General features: G+C 43.3%; 1 protein-coding gene across 1 annotated transcript in view; it reads left to right on the plus strand.

Annotated features, from left to right (window-relative positions):
• The window catches only part of DOK7 (docking protein 7), a 42,283-nt gene that overhangs the window by 9,485 nt on the left and 11,550 nt on the right, over positions 1-21,248 (plus strand). Inside the window, exons 3-7 of the mRNA XM_056855308.1 lie at positions 1,139-1,369; positions 4,662-4,862; positions 12,865-12,984; positions 14,878-14,985; positions 15,774-16,633. Of these exons, the coding sequence (XP_056711286.1) occupies positions 1,139-1,369; positions 4,662-4,862; positions 12,865-12,984; positions 14,878-14,985; positions 15,774-16,633 (1,520 nt within the window). The remainder of the gene's footprint in view (positions 1-1,138; positions 1,370-4,661; positions 4,863-12,864; positions 12,985-14,877; positions 14,986-15,773; positions 16,634-21,248) is intronic.

The raw sequence follows: 21,248 nt of genomic DNA on the forward strand, positions 1-21,248 counted from the left end.
GCAAGAGATGTTCGGAGGTGGTTTTGCCATTACCTGCCTCCTCCTGGGCCGAGAGAGTTCAGAGAGAAATGTGACTGGCCCAAGGTCACCCAGCAGGCTGCGTGTGGAGGAGTGGGGAATCAAAACCACTACACCATGCTGTCTGTCTGAAATATGTATAGTGGGTTCGTAAAAAGAAAAGAAAACATCTTGCCCCAACAGATTTTCAGAAATCTTTACTTATTTCTTAAATTATTACAGATTTTTCCTATATTTTAAAAAACATTTCAGCTTGATAATTATAGTAAGACTCGGAATCTGCTGTCCTCTTGACTTCAACCCCTTCACCTTTGCAGCTCTCCCCTTGAAGGACTGTGACACAGACCGGATTATAAATTACATTTTCCTTGAGTCCCGGAGGTGACCAGACTGTGCTGCGAGTTCTGTGCAGCAGCTGGCCCAACTGCAGAGGCAGGCCTGCCTCTTCCTCCTTTCTCCCATCCCCTCTTTTGGAGAAAGGGCAGGGTCAGACAGACCTTCCATTTGGGGGTGGGACCAGGGCAGGCTGGGGGAGCCATTTTCCAGGGGTTTTCACAGGGTTGTTCTGAGGATAAAATGGAGGAGAGGAGAATGAAGTAAGCTGCTTCCCCATTGTGGAGAATGGTGGGGTATGAATGCTGCAATAAATAATAAATATAGTTGAAGATGGAGGGGCAGATAAAAGGTTGGTAGGTAGGTGGAAAGTAGAGAAGAAAGCAGAGAAGGTTGAGGATATGGGGGTTGTCGGGTAGAGGGAAAGAGGCAATAGTGTAGGAAAATTGAGATGGGAAAATGGGTGCCCTTTGCAGGTCCTAGCAGGTTCCCCACTGCACAACTGCCCCTGCCCTGGCAACCAGCAGCATATAACTCAGCCATAAGTTTTTCCTGGGTAGAGGGTGCCAAAGTAAAGATGGGGAAAAAATAAAGATAGGTTGACTGGTGAATGGGAAGGAAAGGAGGCAGGGAAGGGGGAAGGCTATGGGGGCTTTTAAGAAAGGAAAAGATGGAAATTGTGCCGGAGAGGGAAATTCACCCTGCAAGTCCTTGCAGGTTCTCTGTTGTAAATAAATAATTGTGTTCTATCTTGCATCAGATTTCATGACACATTTCCGTCTTTCAGATTGTTTACTCCTGCTGGTATATAAGGACAGGTCTGAACGACTGAAAGGTCTGAAGGAGCGAAGCAGCATAACTTTGGAAGACATCTGTGGCCTTGACCCTGGGCTGTGTTATGAGGGTCTGAATCATGCTCTCGCCATCATCTGTTTGACTCAGGTGGTTGTACTGGGTTTCGAGAACAAGGAAACTATGCAGGCCTGGGATGTTCGGATCCGCTATAGTTTAGGTGAAGGTAATGTCTCATTTCACTTTTGTTAAATCAAGAACTTGATGCAAGTTTTGAAAGTAAAGGGTTTAAGAAAAAAATGTAAAATTTTATAGAGTAAGCACAGCCCCTTCCTTGATGTTGTCCATGAGATTTAGATTCTGGTCATGAATTTCCCTGTGCTTGCTGGGATAGAACCATCTGGGATCTGGCTTCACTGCCTTGACCTCCATGTGGAGAGAATGTGTTAAAGCAGTACCTGCTTTTGTTCTCACTCCCCATGATTTGGTCCCTTGTCAGTTCCACCCCGCATGGATTCTTGTCATCTGCCTAGATTGAAGGTGTGTGAGATGGGGCTGTCCTGCAGTTCTGAGATACATTCACACGCAGTTGTTGTGGTGTGTGCTTGCCACCCAATATGTCTCTGTGGGTGTCTAGCAGTTACGCTCCATTCCAAGTGAATCTTGCCTCCCTATAACCTGTTTTAGGTGTGGACAGTGATGTGATTGTGATTTAACATATAGAAACATAGAGTTGGAAGGGACCTCAAGGGCCATCTAGTCCAACCTTTATACATACTCCATATTAGTTCACCAAAGTGGTACATATTGTCTTTGATTAGGTTTGTTCCTCAGCGGCTATCCTTTTCCCTCTTTTCTTTCAATCCTTATAGCATATCTCAAGGCCTGTTGACATGACTAGAACATCTCGTTGTCATCAGCTTCAGCCTGCATTGTGAGCTTTGGTGCCACACTGGCATTGGCATTTTGCACATTTCACACATTTGAGTTATGTAGGTGTGCAAAAAGCATACCATGCTGGTGTGTGGCATTGGGCTGCCACCCCTGACTTTTCATCACAAGGCAAATGTGAAATAGGGAGGAGGCATTTGCAGAGGAAAATGGTCAGGCAGGAGGTGGGTGCTTAATCCCCCCCCCCCAGCACACATGCACTCCAGTTCTTTTGTGCAATCCCCGAGGCATTTTTTGTGCCAGTCTGGATCTGAATCTCAGAGGGAGCATAGTGGGGTTGGGGTTGGAGACACTGCAGGAAATTGACTGTATGTTAGGGATTAAACAGTGATTTCTCCTGCCTACTGATTCTCTCCTACAAATGCCCCATTACCTAGACAAATACGGATTTGGGAACAAGATAATGTCTCATTCTGTCCTCAGATTTTACAGGACGTGTTCCCATTGCAAGCTAGAATTGACACAGGCAGTCCCCAACCACTGGGCTGCAAAAAGGCTGTAATTCCCCCTTCCTTCTTATCGTCCTCTTCTTATGTTCTCCCCTTCCCCCTTCATGTCTTCTAAAGTTGTTAGTTAGTTGAACAGTGCAAAGGGGAGATCCAGGGTTTTGATCTTGGCCCCTTATTCTTTTAAAGAGCTATTAGAGCAAGGCTTGTTTTTAAAATGTTTAGTCCTGTGCTGCTCGATAGCCAAACTAGATTTTTCAGGGAGTGTGGAATAAAATTATAGAACAGGCTAACTTTTCTTTCCTACTTTAAGACAGTATTTTGAGACCGTGTATTTTGTGTTAAAAGCCATTATTCTGACTTTGCTTATTGTGTGATTGAGCAATGCAAGGCACAGAAGCCCTTGGAAATGGTTTGGTCTGTTCGGCTCTTTGGCTTCGAAAACAGAAGCAGTTCACATAGGTCGTTTATGCACGGGAGTTTTACCTGAGGTTCATTGCTCGCTGGACCCACACTTTCCTGTTGGGAATCTATGCTGCTTTGTAATTGGCTTACTTTGTACAGCTTACTGTGAGAGAGAATCCCCCCCAACCCAATTGCTGCATAAAAAAGCATTTTAAGAACAAGAAACAAAAAATGGAGCAATCTGAAGGGGGGTGGAGAAATCCAAGCCTTGGTTTAAAAAAGCCTTTCTTCTGCTCAGAAAGAGCTCTGAGGAGGCAGGAAGCATTTGAATCCCCGCCTCTTTACATGCTGCTTTGTAATTGGCTGTGAAAGAAACCAAGCTTGCGTGTCCTTTGCCTTATGCACGGGAATTTCACCTGGGCTGAGCTCAGGGGAGAGGGAAGAATCGGGAAGTCCCAGGATTTGTGAGGGCTGGCATCTGTAATGGACAGAAAACTCATGCATAACTCCAAGGAAGAACCGAGACAGACCGGGGGTGAACGTGAGTGTAAGTACCTATGCATAAACAACCATACTTACCTTTCTGACATTTGTTCATGGCTCTATAAGGGCTAGGGGCTTCCTTTAAAAAAAACAAAGAGGCTGAAGGAGCTGAATTCTGCACGCACGTGCACGCACGCGCGCACACACACACACGTTTGGAGCCTCTCCTCTGCCCCCATGGAATCCCATCATATTTTTCATTCATTTGCATATTTTTCATTCTAGCTTAAAAATGCTTTGTTAACAATATCATTTTCAAAAAAATAAGTAGTCAGGAAGGGACCAACTCCTGTTGCACATTCTGTTAAATTTATAGTTATTGAATGTTAAAGCTGAAGTACCAAAAGATCACAAAAACCCAGTCCTTTAATTTATTATGTATTTGTATTTTAATAAATAATTTTAATGATATATTTTTATCTCACTGTTACAAATACCTCAGAGTAGCTTACAGTAACCAAAACATAAAAGACAAGTTTGCACATTAAACATTAATCATATAGTAAGGTGTTGATGACAAAGAGACAACTAATGTCCAGATACTCAGCAGAGGGGCCCTCTCAAATAAAGCAACCTTACAGGCCTTTGAAAAGGCTTGGAGGGATGAGGCCTTCTGGGTCCTGTTGGAAGCCCATCCCAAAAGGTTAGAATTGTAATGGAGAAAACCCTTGAGTAGGTAGTCATGTCCACTAAAGAGAAAGGATACTACAAAATGGAGTTATTGGGCTGAACCAAGGTGGCATGCGGTTTGGTGTAAGGCGAGGTGGTTCTTCATATGTGTGGGTCCCAGGTCATGAAGGGCTTTCAAGGTAAGCACCGGCACCTGGAAGCGTATTGGGGAGCCAGGGCAGCTGTTTTAAAAAGGGCATGATCTCAGCATAGTGGCTAGCCCTAGTCAGCTGATGGGCACCATATTCTGTACCATCTGAATTTTCCAAGTTGTCTTCAAAGGCACATACACCATTATAGTAGTTTGATCTACAGTAGTCTAGCGTTTTCCATCAGGGCTTGGAAGATGCACACTTGTTCATTTCGGTAATGTTTATTGGTATGAAAATGTGCATGCTGGCTTTAGCAAAATCCTGTTTTGCTCACATTTGTCTACTTAAATATTTTTGGCAAATAATGTAATTCCTTCTCTGTGTGTTTTTGTTTTGTTTTTAAACCTTGAAGTTCACAGGTTTCATGTTGTGGTAGCCCCTGGAACTAAACTGGAAAGTGGTCCAGCTACTCTCCACTTCTGCAATGATATTCTAGTGCTAGTAAAAGATATCCCACCAACGATAATGGGGCAGTGGAAACTCTCTGATCTGCGACGCTACGGAGCTGTTCCGAATGGATTCGTCTTTGAAGGAGGAACTCGGTGTGGTTTCTGTGAGTGACTCTGCAGTTTGTTTTGTTATTTGACTACAGGGGGGCAATACTCACCTCTGGGATAGTGGGTTGCAGTCACGCAGAGGTGCATATATCTGTGTAGGTTGACACAGAGAATTGGAAGAAATAAACATTTCTGTTAAAATTTCTGATATTCTAAAATTTGCTGCCAGATAATTCAGGACCAGATATTGTGGAGCAGCATGAGCTAGCATTTTTGGGGTTTTTATTTGCTTTGGTTTTATACAAAGTGTGCAGATAGGAATGTATTTATTTGTTTCAAATTAAACTCCACCCTATTTTATAGGCTCAGGGCTACTTTCGTACAATATTTCAAAACTTCCTTCCCCTTGGCCTCCTCTAAGCTAGGAGTGAGGGGAGACGCTTAACCCTCTGGAACCTGTTATCTTCTGTTGATCTCTTATTTAAACCATGGAACAAATTTGCTCTCCAACTACGCTTTGTCATTTACTCAAATGAACGAGTGTCCGTGTGCATGTCCACACACACAATCCCAGGCATCGTCCCTTGATCTATACTTTATTTTTCGTAATCTTGTAAATGACACCCATTTATTTTCCTTTCTCAAACGGCCTTCGGTAACTCGCAGATCTCTGTGTTGCCTGTGCTATGGCTTGCAGAGCCAGTGTGGGGTAGTGGTCATCTGCTGAAGCTGGAGAGTGAGAGATTCAAAACAGATAAAAGGAAGTATTTCTTCACACAATGCATGGTTAAATTGTGGAACTCCCTGCCCCAGGATGTGATGATGGCTTCCGACTTGGAAGGCTTGAAGAGGGGAGTGGACATGTTCATGGAGGAGAGGGCTATTCATGGCTACTAGTAAAAATGGATACTAGTCATGATGCACACCTATTCTCTCCTGGATCAGATGAGCATGTCTCATATAATAGGTGCTGTGGAACACAGGCAGGATAAAGCTGCTGCAGTGGTCTTGTTTGTTGGCTTCTTAGAGGCCCCTGGTTGGCCACTGTGGGAACAGATTGCTGGACTTGATGGACCTTGGTCTGAACCTGCATGGCCTTTCTTATATTCTTATGACTTCTGTGGCAGCCATTTTGGGGTTGCGCTGTCTATTCCTTCAACAAATTTCATTGGTGCCAGCAGTCTGAAGCAGGTTGGGGACCCCTGCCTCAGAGTCAGCCTGGGTTTCTTCCTTGCCCCTGAGCTATGGGGATTTATATTTTCCTCCTCAGTCTCGTAAGTCAACCTCCTTCCCCCATAAGGTTTCATAAAATTGACAGACCTCCTTCTGCCTCCATGGCCCTGATGACTGTCCCACCGCTTCAGGTGGCCCCGCCTTCCTCCTCCGCTGTCACTGCGGTCTCCAGGGCTTCTGCTGGCACTGGCAAACAGCGCATCGCCCCTGGCATCCCTGAGTTCCCCCAGTGGGTGGGCTTTGGCTTTCACACACTCCCTCTGCCCCAGGGAAGGTGTGACTCTGGGCACTGACTGATGGCAGGCTGCCTGCCAAAGATGAGTCTGAAGCCCTCTCCCAGCTGACTGATGGGCTGGCAGTGGGCACTGCGCTTATAAACAGCCGGTGGATGTGTGTCAACTGAAATTGAGCAAGGGGAGGAGGAGGCTGGGCCATTTCATTAAGCAGCAACACTGAAATGTCCATAGTAGATGAATGCCTGTCCATGGCATCCTTTGCCAACTGAAGCAGCTTCTAAAGTGAAAGTTGTTTTCTGCTGCTCAAGAACCTGCTAAGGAGACCTACACTAGCCCATCTCTGAGGACTCGCAGGGTGCAAATGATGTTAATAGAAATGCATGATGGTCACCAAAAAAGGCTGCTCTGTGTTTTCTTCCCTTTCTTGGTAATATAAAACAACAAATGTAATGTTTCTCCACCCCTGTAAGCAACTGCCACTGAAATCTGTTCCTGCTGACTGACTAGCAAAGTGCTGAGCTGCTCCCAGGCAGGCATGTCACAGCTGTAGGCCACTGGTTTTGAAGCAGACATGTGTCTTTACATCTCTGGGCTTGTGGCGATGGTGTGAGCAAGACTCTTCCTTTCCTTTAGAAGCTGAAACCAAACAGCATCTCTTCCTCAAAGCAAAGGGCTGATCCTAGCTTTCCTCTGCCTGCTTGGTGCAAGAAGTGCTTCAGAAGAGCCCAGGAGGCATCACCCTTGCACCTGCAGGAAGCACGCTGTTGAAAGCAGCTTCCATCCATGTAGGATGATGCTTGGCTTGAGACCTCCCAACGTTTTGTGGCTGGCTGTCCCATTGTGGCAGCTGTCTTGAGATTGGCTGTGCCCCGACTTCTGGTAGAGAACTGATCCCAGCAAGATGTCCCCCGAGTTCTCTCGAGGGAACCAACAGGCGTTTTGAACCAGGGCCCCTTTTAAAAGCCCCGACTCCGATCCTAAATAGTGGATCGGAATGCAGGCAACCCCCTGCTTCTGAAGAAGAGCGGTTTGACTCCCACCCCCCTCCCACAAGAGCTGCTTGATGTGGAGGAGGGTTGGTTGAAGTCCCGCCGGCCGAGGAGGAATTCCACCGCCACGAACGTCTCATGGCAATAGGCTACGATCTCCTCTACCTTTCACTGAACGTCAAACAAGCTAATAACAGAGAACCCCGATTTCCAACATCCGAGTAAGTTACATGAACTCCTTTTGTCAACTAATCCGATTCTGAATGACTGGAATTTTGTAAAATCGGTTAAAGACTCTGTACCCCTCCACCCAGGATTCTAAGTGATCTTCCGACTAAAAAGACTATTTAATTAAACTAAAAACTGAATTAGCAGGCAAACAGAACAATCGGAAAGAATTGAGTGGCATAAATAGCTACCAATCGGCGGCTGCGGCGTGGAAGGGGAGAAATCTTTCGCTTTCAATTCTCCATTCCTTTACCTTGGGAGAGTCCTCCAGCCACATTTTCATTCAGGAAGTGGCTTCTCTAGGAAGACAGGAAACCATAGTGGGCTGTTGGGCCGGATGTGCCCCACTCAGTGTAGCAGCAAAATAAATCCTACTTTCCTTAATCATAGAGTGGGAGCGACGGAAAGCCCACAGCCTTACAATGCTCTGTATTCTTCCTGGAATAAGCTCCAAAGCCAAGCCAGAGCCTTCTAACAACTTAGTAGCTTTTTTGCACTGTGCTGCCTGCTTGTATTTAACTTACTAGTCTGGAAAACACAAAAGACACAGACAATCATGGAAAGTCATCATCAAAAGATACAGGAAATGTTGGCCATGCAAACTGAATTATTAAAGAAGAAGTTTGAACAGGTTTCCATGCAACAAGAACAATCAGCTATACAAATGACTTCAATTATTACTCAAAAATTTGATGGCATGATAAATGAGATCAAGAGACTAAAAGAACAAATTACAACAATGAAAAATGGCATGCATAAGATGGAACTTTCAGTTAAAAATAATACTGAAGAATTGAAAGAAGTTAAAATGGACATGAAATCTCAAGCACAACAAATTGAAGCAATACGACTCCAGGAAGAGCGAGTGAAGGACCAACTAGCTGTTTTGGACTTGCAACAGAGAGAATCTAACTTGCGCATACGCAATTTGCCTGAAAGACTAGGGGGCACCAGAGAGACCATCATAAGATCGCTTGCTGATATATTCCATTTAAATGAACAAGAATTAAATGATGCAATAAACAAGATATACAGAATCCCCTTGTCAACTCGAGTACAGAAAACAAAAGCTAGAGAGATTTTGGTCTCTTTCTTTGACATCAGGATGAAAAATATCATTATGAAACTTCATTTGGAGAATCATCTAAGTGTAGATGATACACCGTTAATAATTCTCAAAGACATTCCTCGTCACCTGATTGAAAAGAGAGTCATCTATAAAGATTTTGCTGAGACACTGAGAAACAAGGGAATAAAATACAGCTGTCTGTTACCACAAGGACTTACCTTCACCTACAAGCAAGTTAAACATGCCGTCAATTCGTTGGAAGATATCAAAAACTTTTTGACAAGAAATAATGAGCTGTTAGACCATACTACAGGAATACAAGAAGAAGAATCAACAGCCCAAGGAGCAATGGGTAAAGATTGTCATAGACAGGAGACCACTTCAAGAAAGCATGCAGATGACAACAGCTGTGGTCTTAGAATCATAGAGTTGGAAGGGACCACCAGGGTCATCTAGTCCAACCTCCTGTGCAATGCAGGAAATTCATAACTACCTTCCCCACACACACCCAGTGACCCCTACTCCATGCCCAGAAGCTGGCCAAGATGCCCTCCCTCTCATGAACTGCCTAAGGTCATAGAAGCAGCATTGCTGTCAGATGGCCATCTAGCCTCTTGATTGCTGTTAGCTCATCTGAGAGCTTGCCTTTTCAGTACTCTCTTGTTGATAACAGCATAAACAGGAGATGGGGAAACCTGAAATATGATGATGTCACATGGTTTGTTTTGCCAGCATTGTGTAGTGGTTAGAGTGTCGGACCAAGATCTGAGGGACCCAGGTTTGAATCCTCATGCTGCCATAAAAACTTGCTGAATGACCTTGGGCCAGTCACTCACTCTCAGCCTAACCTACATCACAGAGTTGTTGTAAGGATAAAATAGAGGAGGGGTGGGCAGTGTTGTAAGCAAATTTGGGTCCCCAACTGGGGAGAAAAGTGGTATATAACTGTTCAGATATTTAGTTTATATATATGTGCGTGTGTGTATATACACACACTTGATTATGTTGTCCAGTATTTCAGTGCTTCTCTATTGTGATAGTGGTATGTTTTCATCTATCTTTTTGCGATAGAAACTTCTCATATTCTTAATTTATTGTTTACATTTGTGTGGCCTTGTACATCTCTCCAGAGCTCCTTGAAACAATAAGCTGCTGCTTAGCAGGAGCAGGTGGCAGGGTCTAGGCAGGACGGAGGGACGAGAGCTCCTGCCGTGACTATGAACAAGGCACTCTCCTGGCCCTTCTCCACATTAAAACGAAGGTGATCCTGCCTTCTGGCATCTAACTGGCAGGAAATTGATGTAAGAAGATGAACCCAGAGCCCTTCTTTACACTGTTCCCTTTTTTCTTTCCCTTGGCCTTGCAGTAAGTGCTGTGGAAGGACATAATTGAAAAGGTACGAAGAAAGGACATTTTATTGTGAAGGAATTCAAGTGGTGCTATTTATCTATAATCGGTCCATTTCAACCTTCGTTTTTTATGTGAATTGCTTTTGTATGTAACTTTATGCAAGTAGCTTTGAGTGCTTGTCAGATGAGATGGGTACATTTAATAAATAAATAAATCATGAATTGGGGAAAAATAAATGACATGAAACAAAACAGCAGATTTTTAATGCCTGTCCACCTGTACCAAAATATCAGTGAGACCGTTGCACTAGTAAGTCACACTTGTGGTGGTTGTCTTAACAGCTGACCAGTAAATTAAAATCCTGATTATTACTATTGCTGTTGCAGTAAAACTTTGGGTCACTTTACATACTTTCTGCAGCTCTTGTCCTGGACATACAACTGTTAAGTGCCCTGACCCCAGTCACATGGACTTTGTGACTTGAGAAATCCCCCTTGGCTGTGTCCTGTGGCCTAGTTCAGAGTCTCCTCAGGTTCCTGGGATCTTAAAATCCAGCCTCTGGGGTCATCCACACACATTCTGCTAGTGTCCAGGACTTGGATGGAAACTGAATGAATTTTTTTTAAAAAAATCTTGTTTTGGTTAAGTTCATATGTAATGTGAGCACTTGTTCCCCAGAAGAACCACAGAGTCACACCAGTAAACGAAACAGTTCAAATGAGATGACTTTAATGGTCTCACAGGAAAGCAGAGCACAAAAACCCAAAGGCAGGAATGGAGTAAAAGTAGCAAACACTGGATTATATGAGTACACTATCAAGGCAGTGGCGATACAGTTTCATGAGATAACCTTCAACAGTACAGAGAGGCTCCCACAGGCACCTGTCAGCTTCAAAGGGAAAAGGAGGGGAAAGGAATGCGGGCAGCAGAGCAACAGAGTCCTTGAACAGAGTCTGTGAGAAACGAAAGTGTTTCTGATATAGCGAAGAAGCCTGACATGTAAGAAGGAAAGTGACAAAAACCTCATTTGAGAGAATTTGGCCACTATTTATCCTGTAATATAAAAATTTAATCACATTTTTTTTTCTTGTAGTCAGATTCTTGATGGGTAGTCAAAACAAAATAAAAGAAGCCTCCCTTTGGTCATAAGGTGAATTCTTTTGTCATGTTGTCACCCCTCTGTGTGCTGTGCCACAGTTTGGTACTGAGCTCATAAGACTGGCACAAAATGCCCCTCTTTCCCTTATTCTGATACTGGGATGTGTTCCGCCTCTACTAAAGCAGCAGTTATAATTGTTACGGTACAAAATGGTCAAATCCAGCAGTTCTCAGACTTGAACAACTGACAAAGCCCCATTTTGATTTTTAAAATTTCATGACCCTCCTAAGTTCTCCCCTCCTGCTTCGCTGACACATGCCACATGCCAGAGAGTCATCTTCCAAAGCACATGCTGTTGCAGTTAGCTTATATCATCAGAAGGCTTCTCTCCTCTTGTGTCCTCAAAACAATACAGCAAGGGCTGCATCAGCTACAATGGAAAAGGACGTTTGAATAAACTGTACATATTGTCTGTACATGGCGTACAAGTGAATAGTGATTCTAGGGGGCCTTATCTTAAGTTCTTACCCCTTGAATAGAAAGGATTTTGTACCTGAGACAGCAAGAAACTTCCTCATTGATTGATAATGTTTAGACAGAGGCCAGCTGAAAATGGGTGGAAAGGGGCCTTGGAAAACTTTCTGAGCTGCAAAAAAGACCAGCGTCACATAGAAATCTGAATTTCAGGTATCCAACTGAAAGTTGCCATTGTCTGTAATGATTTGTCAGGGAGACTGATGTGTCTCTCTATGGTGAAATCCTTTGTATTGAAAAAATAGAATGAAAATTACTTTCATTACCACTCAGCCACTAAGAGGTCGTCGGGCTGAGCCTTTGGATCCCAGTAAACAATGAGTGCATTTTTCTAGGTGATGCTCTGAGATGATCTGGGAGCTGTATGACTGCAGGCAGTGGCGACTCTTATGAGCTCCCACTCTTCAAAGAAGGGTGCAGCCAACAGCATCCCCTTTAGCGGAGACTCAGTACTCCTGTTTGTAGAAACCTGAGTGGGCTTAATCTCTACCCTTAGAAATGAATGTGAAGGTGCATGGGTAAGAACATTTAAAAGTGACACTGGTTGCGTGGAGCTCCTGTACACACCAGGACGTCTTTTCTTTTGGTCAGCATTATGTAAAGCTCAATCTAAACAGTGGAGTTCTATACACATGACGCTTATGCAGGCAATGCAGGGAGTGGGGTTGCATCCGCTAGCCATGCTCCTATCTACAAGTGTTCGGCTCCGTTTTGACACAGAGCCTACTTATGTATAAAGTGTGTATTTTAAAGAGTAAGTTGTGATAAAAATTATTCAAAATAGAGAAATATACACAAAGGCACCATCCACATGGCTGGGCACTTTTATTTTTTTCAGGGTTCTGAGTTGCCTGGATGCATTTGACTAAGTGTAGGTGGGGGCCAGCATGGTGTAGTGGTGAAGGGGTTGGACTAGGACCTGGGAAACCCAGGTTCAAATCCCCACTCACACCATGGAAACTTGCTGGGTGACCTTGGGCCAGTCACACACACTCAGCCCTGACCCTGGCTAGGAATTGTATGGGAGACCTCCAAGGAACACCAGGGTCATGACACAGAGGCAGGCAATTGCAAACCACCTCCAAATATCTCTTGCCTTGAAATTTCTGGGTTTTTTTTTTTTTTGCCATTCCTCAACTATGACATGACAGCAAAAAAAGGGGGGCAGGGGGGCAGGAGGGCAGGGCTAGTGGACGCAATTTCAACCCCCTCTCTGTGTCATGTATTCCAGACTTAGGTTTCTTGCAGCATCTTCCATAAAATGTGCTATCCAAATATGTTTAGATTTTCATGTGCTCTGTATGTTTTTCTTTCTTGCAGGGGCTGGTGTGTTTTTCCTCTCTTGCATGGATGGTGAGAAGATCAGCTTTTTGTTTGACTGTATTGTTCATGGCATCTCCCCAATGAAAGGCCCTTTTGGCTTGCGTCCAGTCCTGCCAGGTTAGTATAGGAAGTATCGTGCAACCATGTAAAGGGAGAAATTGCCTTGCTCTGACTGGAATGAATAAGAGAGTCTAAACGCTAAGACACAAAGCATGAAACATTAATCAGCAACAAATACAAAGCAACGTGCCATGGACATGTCTGTTTTCATCTGCTGCTGTAGTTCGTATTTCTGCTGCTAGCTTTTGCCTGGGATTATCTAAGTGCATACAAATGTTAAAACTTAAAAAGGACCAATTTAATTTGGAATGTATACCCTGTTTTTAATGTTGTTCTAAGGGCTTTTGAAACAAACTGATTTATTTCTTGGCTAGTTTTCCTGAAGAAGCCAGACAATGAATTTCTTAGCTCTGGTTCTTCTTCCCTGCTTAGCCAGTGTTAGAGGATAATGCTGCCTCTGGTTCAATTGCATCTCATAGATTGAGGCTAACCTCCCTAGGGAAACTTGACTAAGAATAATGGGAACAAGAGTACTGTCAGTGGTTCAAGGTAGATATTCCTCAGAAAAGAAAAAGGAGCAGGTTCTGAAGGAACCTGTATAAAAAGCAAAAAAACAATAGGACTCTAAACAGATACCATGGATACCAATTATATTGGAAAATTCACCAAACTAATTGGTGAATCAAATATTAGTCATCTTTGTTGACAAGGCTGTTAAAGATAGGACATTTTGGAGGACATTGATTCATAGGGTCGCCAGGAGTCGGAAGTGACTTGACGGCACTTAACACAAACACACAATTGCACTGTGGGTAGCCGTGTTAGTCTGTCTGCAGTAGTAGAAAAGGGCAAGAGTCCAGTAGCACCTTAAAGACTAACAAAAATATTTTCTGGTAGGGTATGAGCTTTCGTGACCCACAGCTTCAGTATCTGAAGAAGTGAGCTGTGGCTCACGAAAGCTCATACCCTACCAGAAAATATTTTTGTTAGTCTTTAAGGTGCTACTGGACTCTTGCCCTTTTCTACTAACACAATTGCACTGAAAGGGAAATTGTAATTAGCATGTTGGGTGAAACTAACAAAATCATTTTTTCTTAATTTTCCTATATTTTCTCCCTGGAGTCTTTGCTGCTCTTCTATTTCTTTACAGCTCAAGGGAAATACTTAATCAAAGGACTAGGGTTTTTTTCTTAGCAGCTGGTGGTATGCAACCTCTGAGGTTTTCTTTTTGACTGCTTGGTTGGAATAGTAAAAAAATACTGTTCAGTGGAGGATATTTAAAAAAATGATAGCTCTTCTGTCTCTCAGCCTGTAGTTTGGTCCTTATCTCTTTGACATCTGGAGAATATAAACAATTTGGTGATGTGGAGCCAGGCAGGAAAGCAAATTTTGCTGTGCCTAGTGCCCTATCCATGGCTGCAGCCTCATCAGTGGGAGGGGAATTGATGGGAGCTCCATTTCTTTCCCATCCCATTCATCACTGAGACTGTTGTCTTCTTAGCCAGAGCAAAGGTGGGACAGGGACAGTTGGTTTACATGAGGGAAAATGGTAGCTGGAGCCTGGAGACTTCCTGATCTTTCCTATCTTCCCACAATCAAACTTGATGGGCTTTTTTTCTGTGGTCAGTGAACATCCCTAATATGATAAAGAAATGCCCACCTCAAGCTTATATTACAGCAAAAAATAGCCTGTTTACTTTTAAAAATCACTTGCTTTCATTTTTTATTCAGTAAATTAATATTCTATGTAGTATTGTTTGTCATCAGAGTCAGCTGCTCCAGAGCTCTGTATGTTTCCTCTTTAATCCCATAGCGCAGGAGCTAGGATGGGATGCGCGGGGCGGGTGGGGGAATACTGTCAAGCTATAGATTTGACAAGGCAGCTTCAGGTGTTTCTGTGTGAGTTGAATTTCAGTTGAATTTCAATGACGATGTATCACTGTTTTAAAGACCCCAGTGCAAATCCCACCAGCATGGAAGAAAGAGTGGCCCATGAAGCTTTGCAGTTAGAGAAACGCCTGAGCCTTCTGTCTCACACCAGTCATCATGGCGTTGGAGGTAAGAACAAAATATATAATCCATGTGGCCTTTTAATTTCAGTTTCTTGGCCATTTGCCACAATTTGGACTTTTTTGAACTGTGGATCAGATCTACCAACTTTCCACTGCTTTTGACATATGGCTGAATTCCACTTGTCACTCTGTCTTGCAAAATCTTCTCCCTTTCCCCTGAATCTCTTGGCCCACTGCTGCCAGTAGGAGGTTGTTAGGAATCAAGGACTGTGCAGCAGGTTGCCAGTTCGGGCTGTTGCCAGTGAGATGGGCAGCTGCCATCACTGTCTACATCAGAGCTGCCGTAAACAGAGTTCCACCATGTGCAGTGTCAGTAGCAACTGTTCTTTCATGCAGCTGTCTGGGGACAAGGCTCATCTTGTCAGACAGTCCGAAAGGGAGATGCTGTGCCCAGTTTCTGTTCATACATGAGAGATGTGCCTGTTTTGAGCTAGGAGAAAGGAAAAGGACACTTAATAGTCATGGAGCAGTAAGCTGGATAGGAGAGGGGCCAGAGGATTTTCTGTGTGTGCTGAGGAGTGAGTTCAGCAGACATGAAACCATCAGCCCGGAGGTAGTCCAGACTTCTCAGCTCCACGTGAACCACTTCTCCCCTCTTGCAATAAAGCTATTTGGAATGGATTAGCCTAAGGAAGTACAGAAGTAAAGCTCCTCCCTCCTGCCAATGTATGAAATACTCTGTATTGTATGAGAGATCACCTGGCTGTCTTCTTCTTTTTGCTTTCCTGTGCAGCCAGTTTAATTTGGACCATTAACTGCTGTTTTTCATCTTAGGTGATGACAGAAGTTTGTCCAGTTCATCTTCAGACACAAGCCACTCTGATGCCAGTATTGGAAGTAGGTTGACAATCTGGCCTGACCATTCTTCAGCCAGTACTTCTCAAGAGAGTCATGGACTTGCTGCAGCAAAAGGTATTCACCTTGGGGAAGAAAAAGCCCATGTAGAAGGTACTCACAGTATCGCCAAACCCCCTCCTAAACATCCTCGCTCCAGGCAGTTACAAGAGATAGGCCGCCAAAGTTCTTCTGACAGTGGAATAGCTACTGGGAGTCACTCTTCTTACTCTGGAAGTTTCTCTTCCTACTCTGGGAGCCTGGACATTAGCCACGGCGATGAATTTGGATCCCTCTTGAGCCTGCCACTAAACCTTCCTCCAGACCAGAACGTGTGCACTTGCCCACCTGGCGAGCATCCAAGGAGCTCTAGCTTGGAGTACCAAGTTCCTAGCTCTCTTAGACATGCCTATGACACTCCCAGGAGTTTGCTACAGGTAGCTGCTAAAGATGTGCAGACCACAAGTTCAGATTCCTTGCTATCCAAGGACCAGGACCAGGCAACTCAAGGAGTTAGTGATCTGAAATTGCTGACAACACATCAAGATGCACAAGCCAGTTCCAAGGCCAGCCAGGCAGCCTTTACTGTGGAAAACACCAAAGACTTGAGTACTGAGGCAAGCATGGATTTTGTTTCACGGTGGTCACATCTAAGACAGCAAGGACAGGTGTTGGACTCTGGAAGTGCTGAGGTGACGTCAACAGGTGGCATCTCCAGTAGTGTGTGCAAAATATGTAGCTCTCCCCCTGGGATAGTGCAGCCTCTCTTTTCATCTTGTCCAGTCTGCGGTGGGCTAAAGGTAAACATTTGGGCTGGGTTCATCCTATTCTCCAGTCTTTGTTTGATCTTGAATTATGACTTGCTGTGCTTCTTACCTTGTGACTAGGATAATGGATTGTCTACAGTTCTCAGGCTGTGAAATCCTGACGAAATGACACATTGGTTCCTTCAAAAATAATTGAAAAACTGTTTTACCTTTTATTGAAATAGGGCAATTTGCAGTGGGCCATTCTGAGTCGGTCTGCCTTCAGGATAAAATTCCTCTTACCAATTCACTGTTAAATTTAATAATGCTAATACCACCAAGCGTGAATTAATATTAATACCACTATATAAGAAAGACTACAGATATTTAGATGTAGAGATGAATAGTTAGATTCTATTTAATTTTTTTCTAACTTCTAGTGGGAATAGCTGTATTTGGGTTTTTCAGTGGTCAAGTACTGAATATTCTACTTGTCATACACTGAAGATGATTTTTCCTGTAGTATGAAATTTGGTATGGAATATATATCTGATGAAGAACACAATCTGATCAATGGTGGAAAAAAAACCTCCACTGAAAAATGACTGAGTTACTACTGCTTAAACTTTTTTTTTACATTGGTGCCTGAGGTTCCCTTGTTTGCAACAGTTTTTTTGTCCACCCAAACCATACCTAAACATGATAATTTTACTGGTTTAAATAATATAAACAATGCAAGTCCATTGCAGTGGTATCTTATATTCCTAAAATTACAAAGTTTCCTTTTTAATTGGGGCAAATTATGCAGCACCTGTCTGTGTGATTGACAACTAGAGGTGGAGGGGATACAGCCTCCTTCCGTAAAGAAAAAGGTAACTTTTTTTACTGGTCTGGCAGTGTCAGGGGACAGCATTGTGCCTGCATGTGAGTTTTTGTTTTGTGTGAGTACATGCATGTATGAGAGAATCCACACCTTTGTTTCTGTTCTCTGTAAAATGCGTAAATGCTTTATACAGTCTTTGTGTAGTATAATGTCAATAGAAGTGTGTGGTCTGGCTCGCTGCTCTGAGTGATTTGCTCTACATGTATATTAATCTCTGCCAAGTTGTCTTAATTTGTAACAGCAGTGGACTATTCCAAGGCACGGTGTAACTCTACCTTAGCTTTAGACCCTCTCACTCAGAGCAGTATAGGGATAACAACAGTGGCCTCTATGGTATTGCTTGTACTGTTCTGGCATTATTGGAGGATTGATAACAATAACACCAAGCATGGTGAGGCTATGGAGAAAATAAAAATTGCCTGCCTTAACATGATGTAAATATGACTGAGATAATATATGTGCTGTTCTTTTAACCCAGTCAAGCACAATATAAATCCTATTGTAGAGTTACAGTGAAATGCATTTTGCCCCCCTCCCCATCTCACCTGGACAGGGCTCACTCAATTCCCCCCTTTCCCCCCTCTTTATCAAATGAGAGTGACAAGAAGAATTTTTGTTGGCACCTTGTTTATTTCCTGCACAGAATTGTGCTGAGGTGCTGAGCTCTACCAACATCCCCTTGTGCCCTTGAGAATTTCCCTTTAACACTTGCTAAGTTGCAAGCTAGAACAGGAAGCTAGAACAGTAGGGCAGCTTAGCTTACAATTTTCAGGAGCTTGACGGCGTCTGTAAATGCCTTAACACTTCTTTAAACTGCATAGTGTTTTGTTTTCAATTGTAGAATAACGTATGAAGTGGTATGAATGAGAAGCTCTGAAGAGGGTAATCATCTTACTGAACTGTTAGAATCGGGGCTGTGCTGCTTCTGCCTTGTGTTCCTGGCATTTCCTTTACAGGCTCGTTGTTTCCAGAGACCATTGAGAAGGAGGAAGCCTGAGATGGGGCTGTAATTTTAGCTGTTCTAATAATAGGGCCGTGATGCAAGGGCTGCTAAGCGGGACGTCTGGTCTGCTTTCACAGAATTAGCTGTGTCCTGAGAAGTGCAGGCCCTGGTATTGTGGAGGTCAGCACTTAATTTTGAAAATAACGGACTCTTGTGTTCGGAGGCCTCGTGAGCTTCGAGGGAAAGCAATGGCAGAGAGCTGTTCTCTTCATGTCTGGCTTGGGAGCTTCCCAGACTTACCTACCTGGCTGGTGGAAGTCAAATGCTGAACTAGACAGACCTTTGTTCTGATCTAGCCTTAAGTTTTCACAGGCAGGGTGAAGCCTCATAAATCCTCCTTTTTGACTTTGAAAACTCTTCCCCCCCTACTTTGTGGGGGCTTGTTGTTGTTTTGATTGGTAATGAGGGAACAGCACTCTCCACATGCTTCAAAGCAGTCTTTATTGCTGAACATATTCCAGAACTGAGCCTGGATACTGAAACAGATCCTAGTCCGGCTTTAAGAACCTAAGAAAAGCCCTGCTGGATCAGACCGAGGTCCATCAAATCCAGCAGTCTGTTCATACAGTGGCCAACCAGGTGCCTCTAGGAAGCCCGCTGTCACTGTTTGGTTGCGGGCCTGCTTACTTTATGTGGTGATTCTGAGTATATGGACATTTAGCACGATAGTTAATGCTTATTTATTTAAGGTATTCGCATCCTGCTTTTTTGATCTGTATCAGTCCACAACAGGCTTACAACTTGATTAAAATCAATTAAAATGATATCATAAATCAAGCCATCAGCAGCAAATAAGCAAGCAAACTAAAGAGCAAAAAAGAACACAGCAAAAACTAACAAGAGAAAGAAAAATGTCTCAGCAGTTAAAATAGTAATCAGTGTAACATTGATCACTTAATCCCAAAAGTCTTCTGATGCCTGAAGGGGTAGCAGGGATGGCATGAGATGGGCCTGTCTCTTGGGAAGAACGTCTACAACCTCAGTGCCACCACTGTAAAGGCTCTGCCATGCATAACTATGGCATTTTTGATTATGTGGGGAGGGGAGAATAGAAAAGAGTCTCTTCAGATGTTCTAAATGAATGGGTTCATCTGAAGTCATTGGGCTTACAAAGCTGTAATTTTGCTTAGGATGGCACTGCCAATCAACACCAATACTAAGATATGGGCCCAGTAAACCAGCTGTTGAGCCTGTGAAATTGTTTGTGTAGTTTTGACTTTCGAAAGTCATCTCCATGTAGAGGACGTTGCCGTAGTCATTGTCACCAAGGCATTCTTAGTCCAAGAAAGGGTGTTTGTGACGCACAGCCTTAGCGAATAGAGGATATGCCTGGCCAGGCCTGCTACTTGAATGCTCTGGAGCCCCTGTTATCTGTTTATTTATTTAAAACATTTTTATGTTGCCCTTCTACCTGATCAGGATCTACAAGGCGGCAAACATACAAAGATTAAAACAGTTAAGCAATTGAAAGGCAATTGAAATTATAAAATACTTTAAAGTATTGTCGAAGGTTTTCACGGTCAGAGTTCATTGGTTCTTGTAGGTTATCCGGGCTGTGTGACCGTGGTCTTGGTATTTTCTTTCCTGACATTTCACCAGCAGTTGTGGCAGGCATCTTCAGAGGAGTAACACTGAAGGACAGTGTCTCTCAGTGTCAAGTGTGTAGGAAGAGTAATATATAGTCAGAAAGGGGTTGGGTTTCAGCTGAGTCATTGTCCTGGAAAAAGTATCAAAGGTAATGTGCTAATCATTGTCCTGTAAGTATCAAGATAATGTGCTAATGAGGGTGTTGTATGTTAATGTGGAACCATTCTATCCTGAAATGATCAGTTAACGAATCCAAAGCTAATCCGCATGGCTATTGTGGACTGTAGTCTTTGTTAGTCTGGAGGTTTTCAGGACAGGAAGCCAAGCCTTATTCATTCTTAAACTCTCTTCTTTTCTGTTAAAGTTGTGCTGATGTTTATGAATTTTAATGGCTTCTCTGTGCAATCTGACAAAATAGTTGGTAGAATTGTCCAGTATTTCAGTGTCTTGGAATAAGACCCTGTGTTCTGTTTGGGTCAGATTGCACAGAGAAGTAACAGGAGATAGGTAAATTAAAAAAAAAAGCTGCAGGTTTGATTTGATCTGCACAGACAATGGATGAATTTATAAATTGATAATTTGAATTATTATATGTATTTGTGCTTTTATTCCTCCCCCCCACCATTGTGTGTGTGTATAAAGTTCTGTCAAGTCAGAGCCAAATTATGACGAACTCAGCAGGGGGCTTTCAAGGCAAGTGATGAAGCAGAGGTGGTTTGCCATTGCCTTCCTTGGCAGAATCTTGGTGGTCTCCCATCCAAGTATCAACCCTACTTAACTTCTGAGATCTGATGAGATTAGGCTATATCATGACACACACACACACACGCACAGTTACAAATCAGTAAAACGTATATGTACACTCTCAGAAAATTCTAGGGATAATCACCTGAAAAATATTAAGTTTGAACCTGCTGAGCTTGCCTAATATTGAATTGTAATGGCATCTGTTCATTATTTTTGATGAACAATTAATCTTTAGAAATGGAAAAGTTTCTGTCCCTTGTCTCTGATCTTCGATGATAAGTAAAAGATTCTCCAGCCCTGATTAACAGAGAAACTGGGGTGCAGGAGTTACATTTTTGTCACTCCTACCTCAAGTGCTGTGCCTTGTCTCCAGTTTGTGTGAACAGAGCAACTTGCATCTTTTCTAGCTTTAGTACACACAAATACAAACTTGCAACAAATGTGGGATT

This window comes from Euleptes europaea, chromosome 9 (genome assembly GCF_029931775.1).
Source record: "Euleptes europaea isolate rEulEur1 chromosome 9, rEulEur1.hap1, whole genome shotgun sequence".
NCBI classification, from domain to species: domain Eukaryota; kingdom Metazoa; phylum Chordata; class Lepidosauria; order Squamata; family Sphaerodactylidae; genus Euleptes; species Euleptes europaea.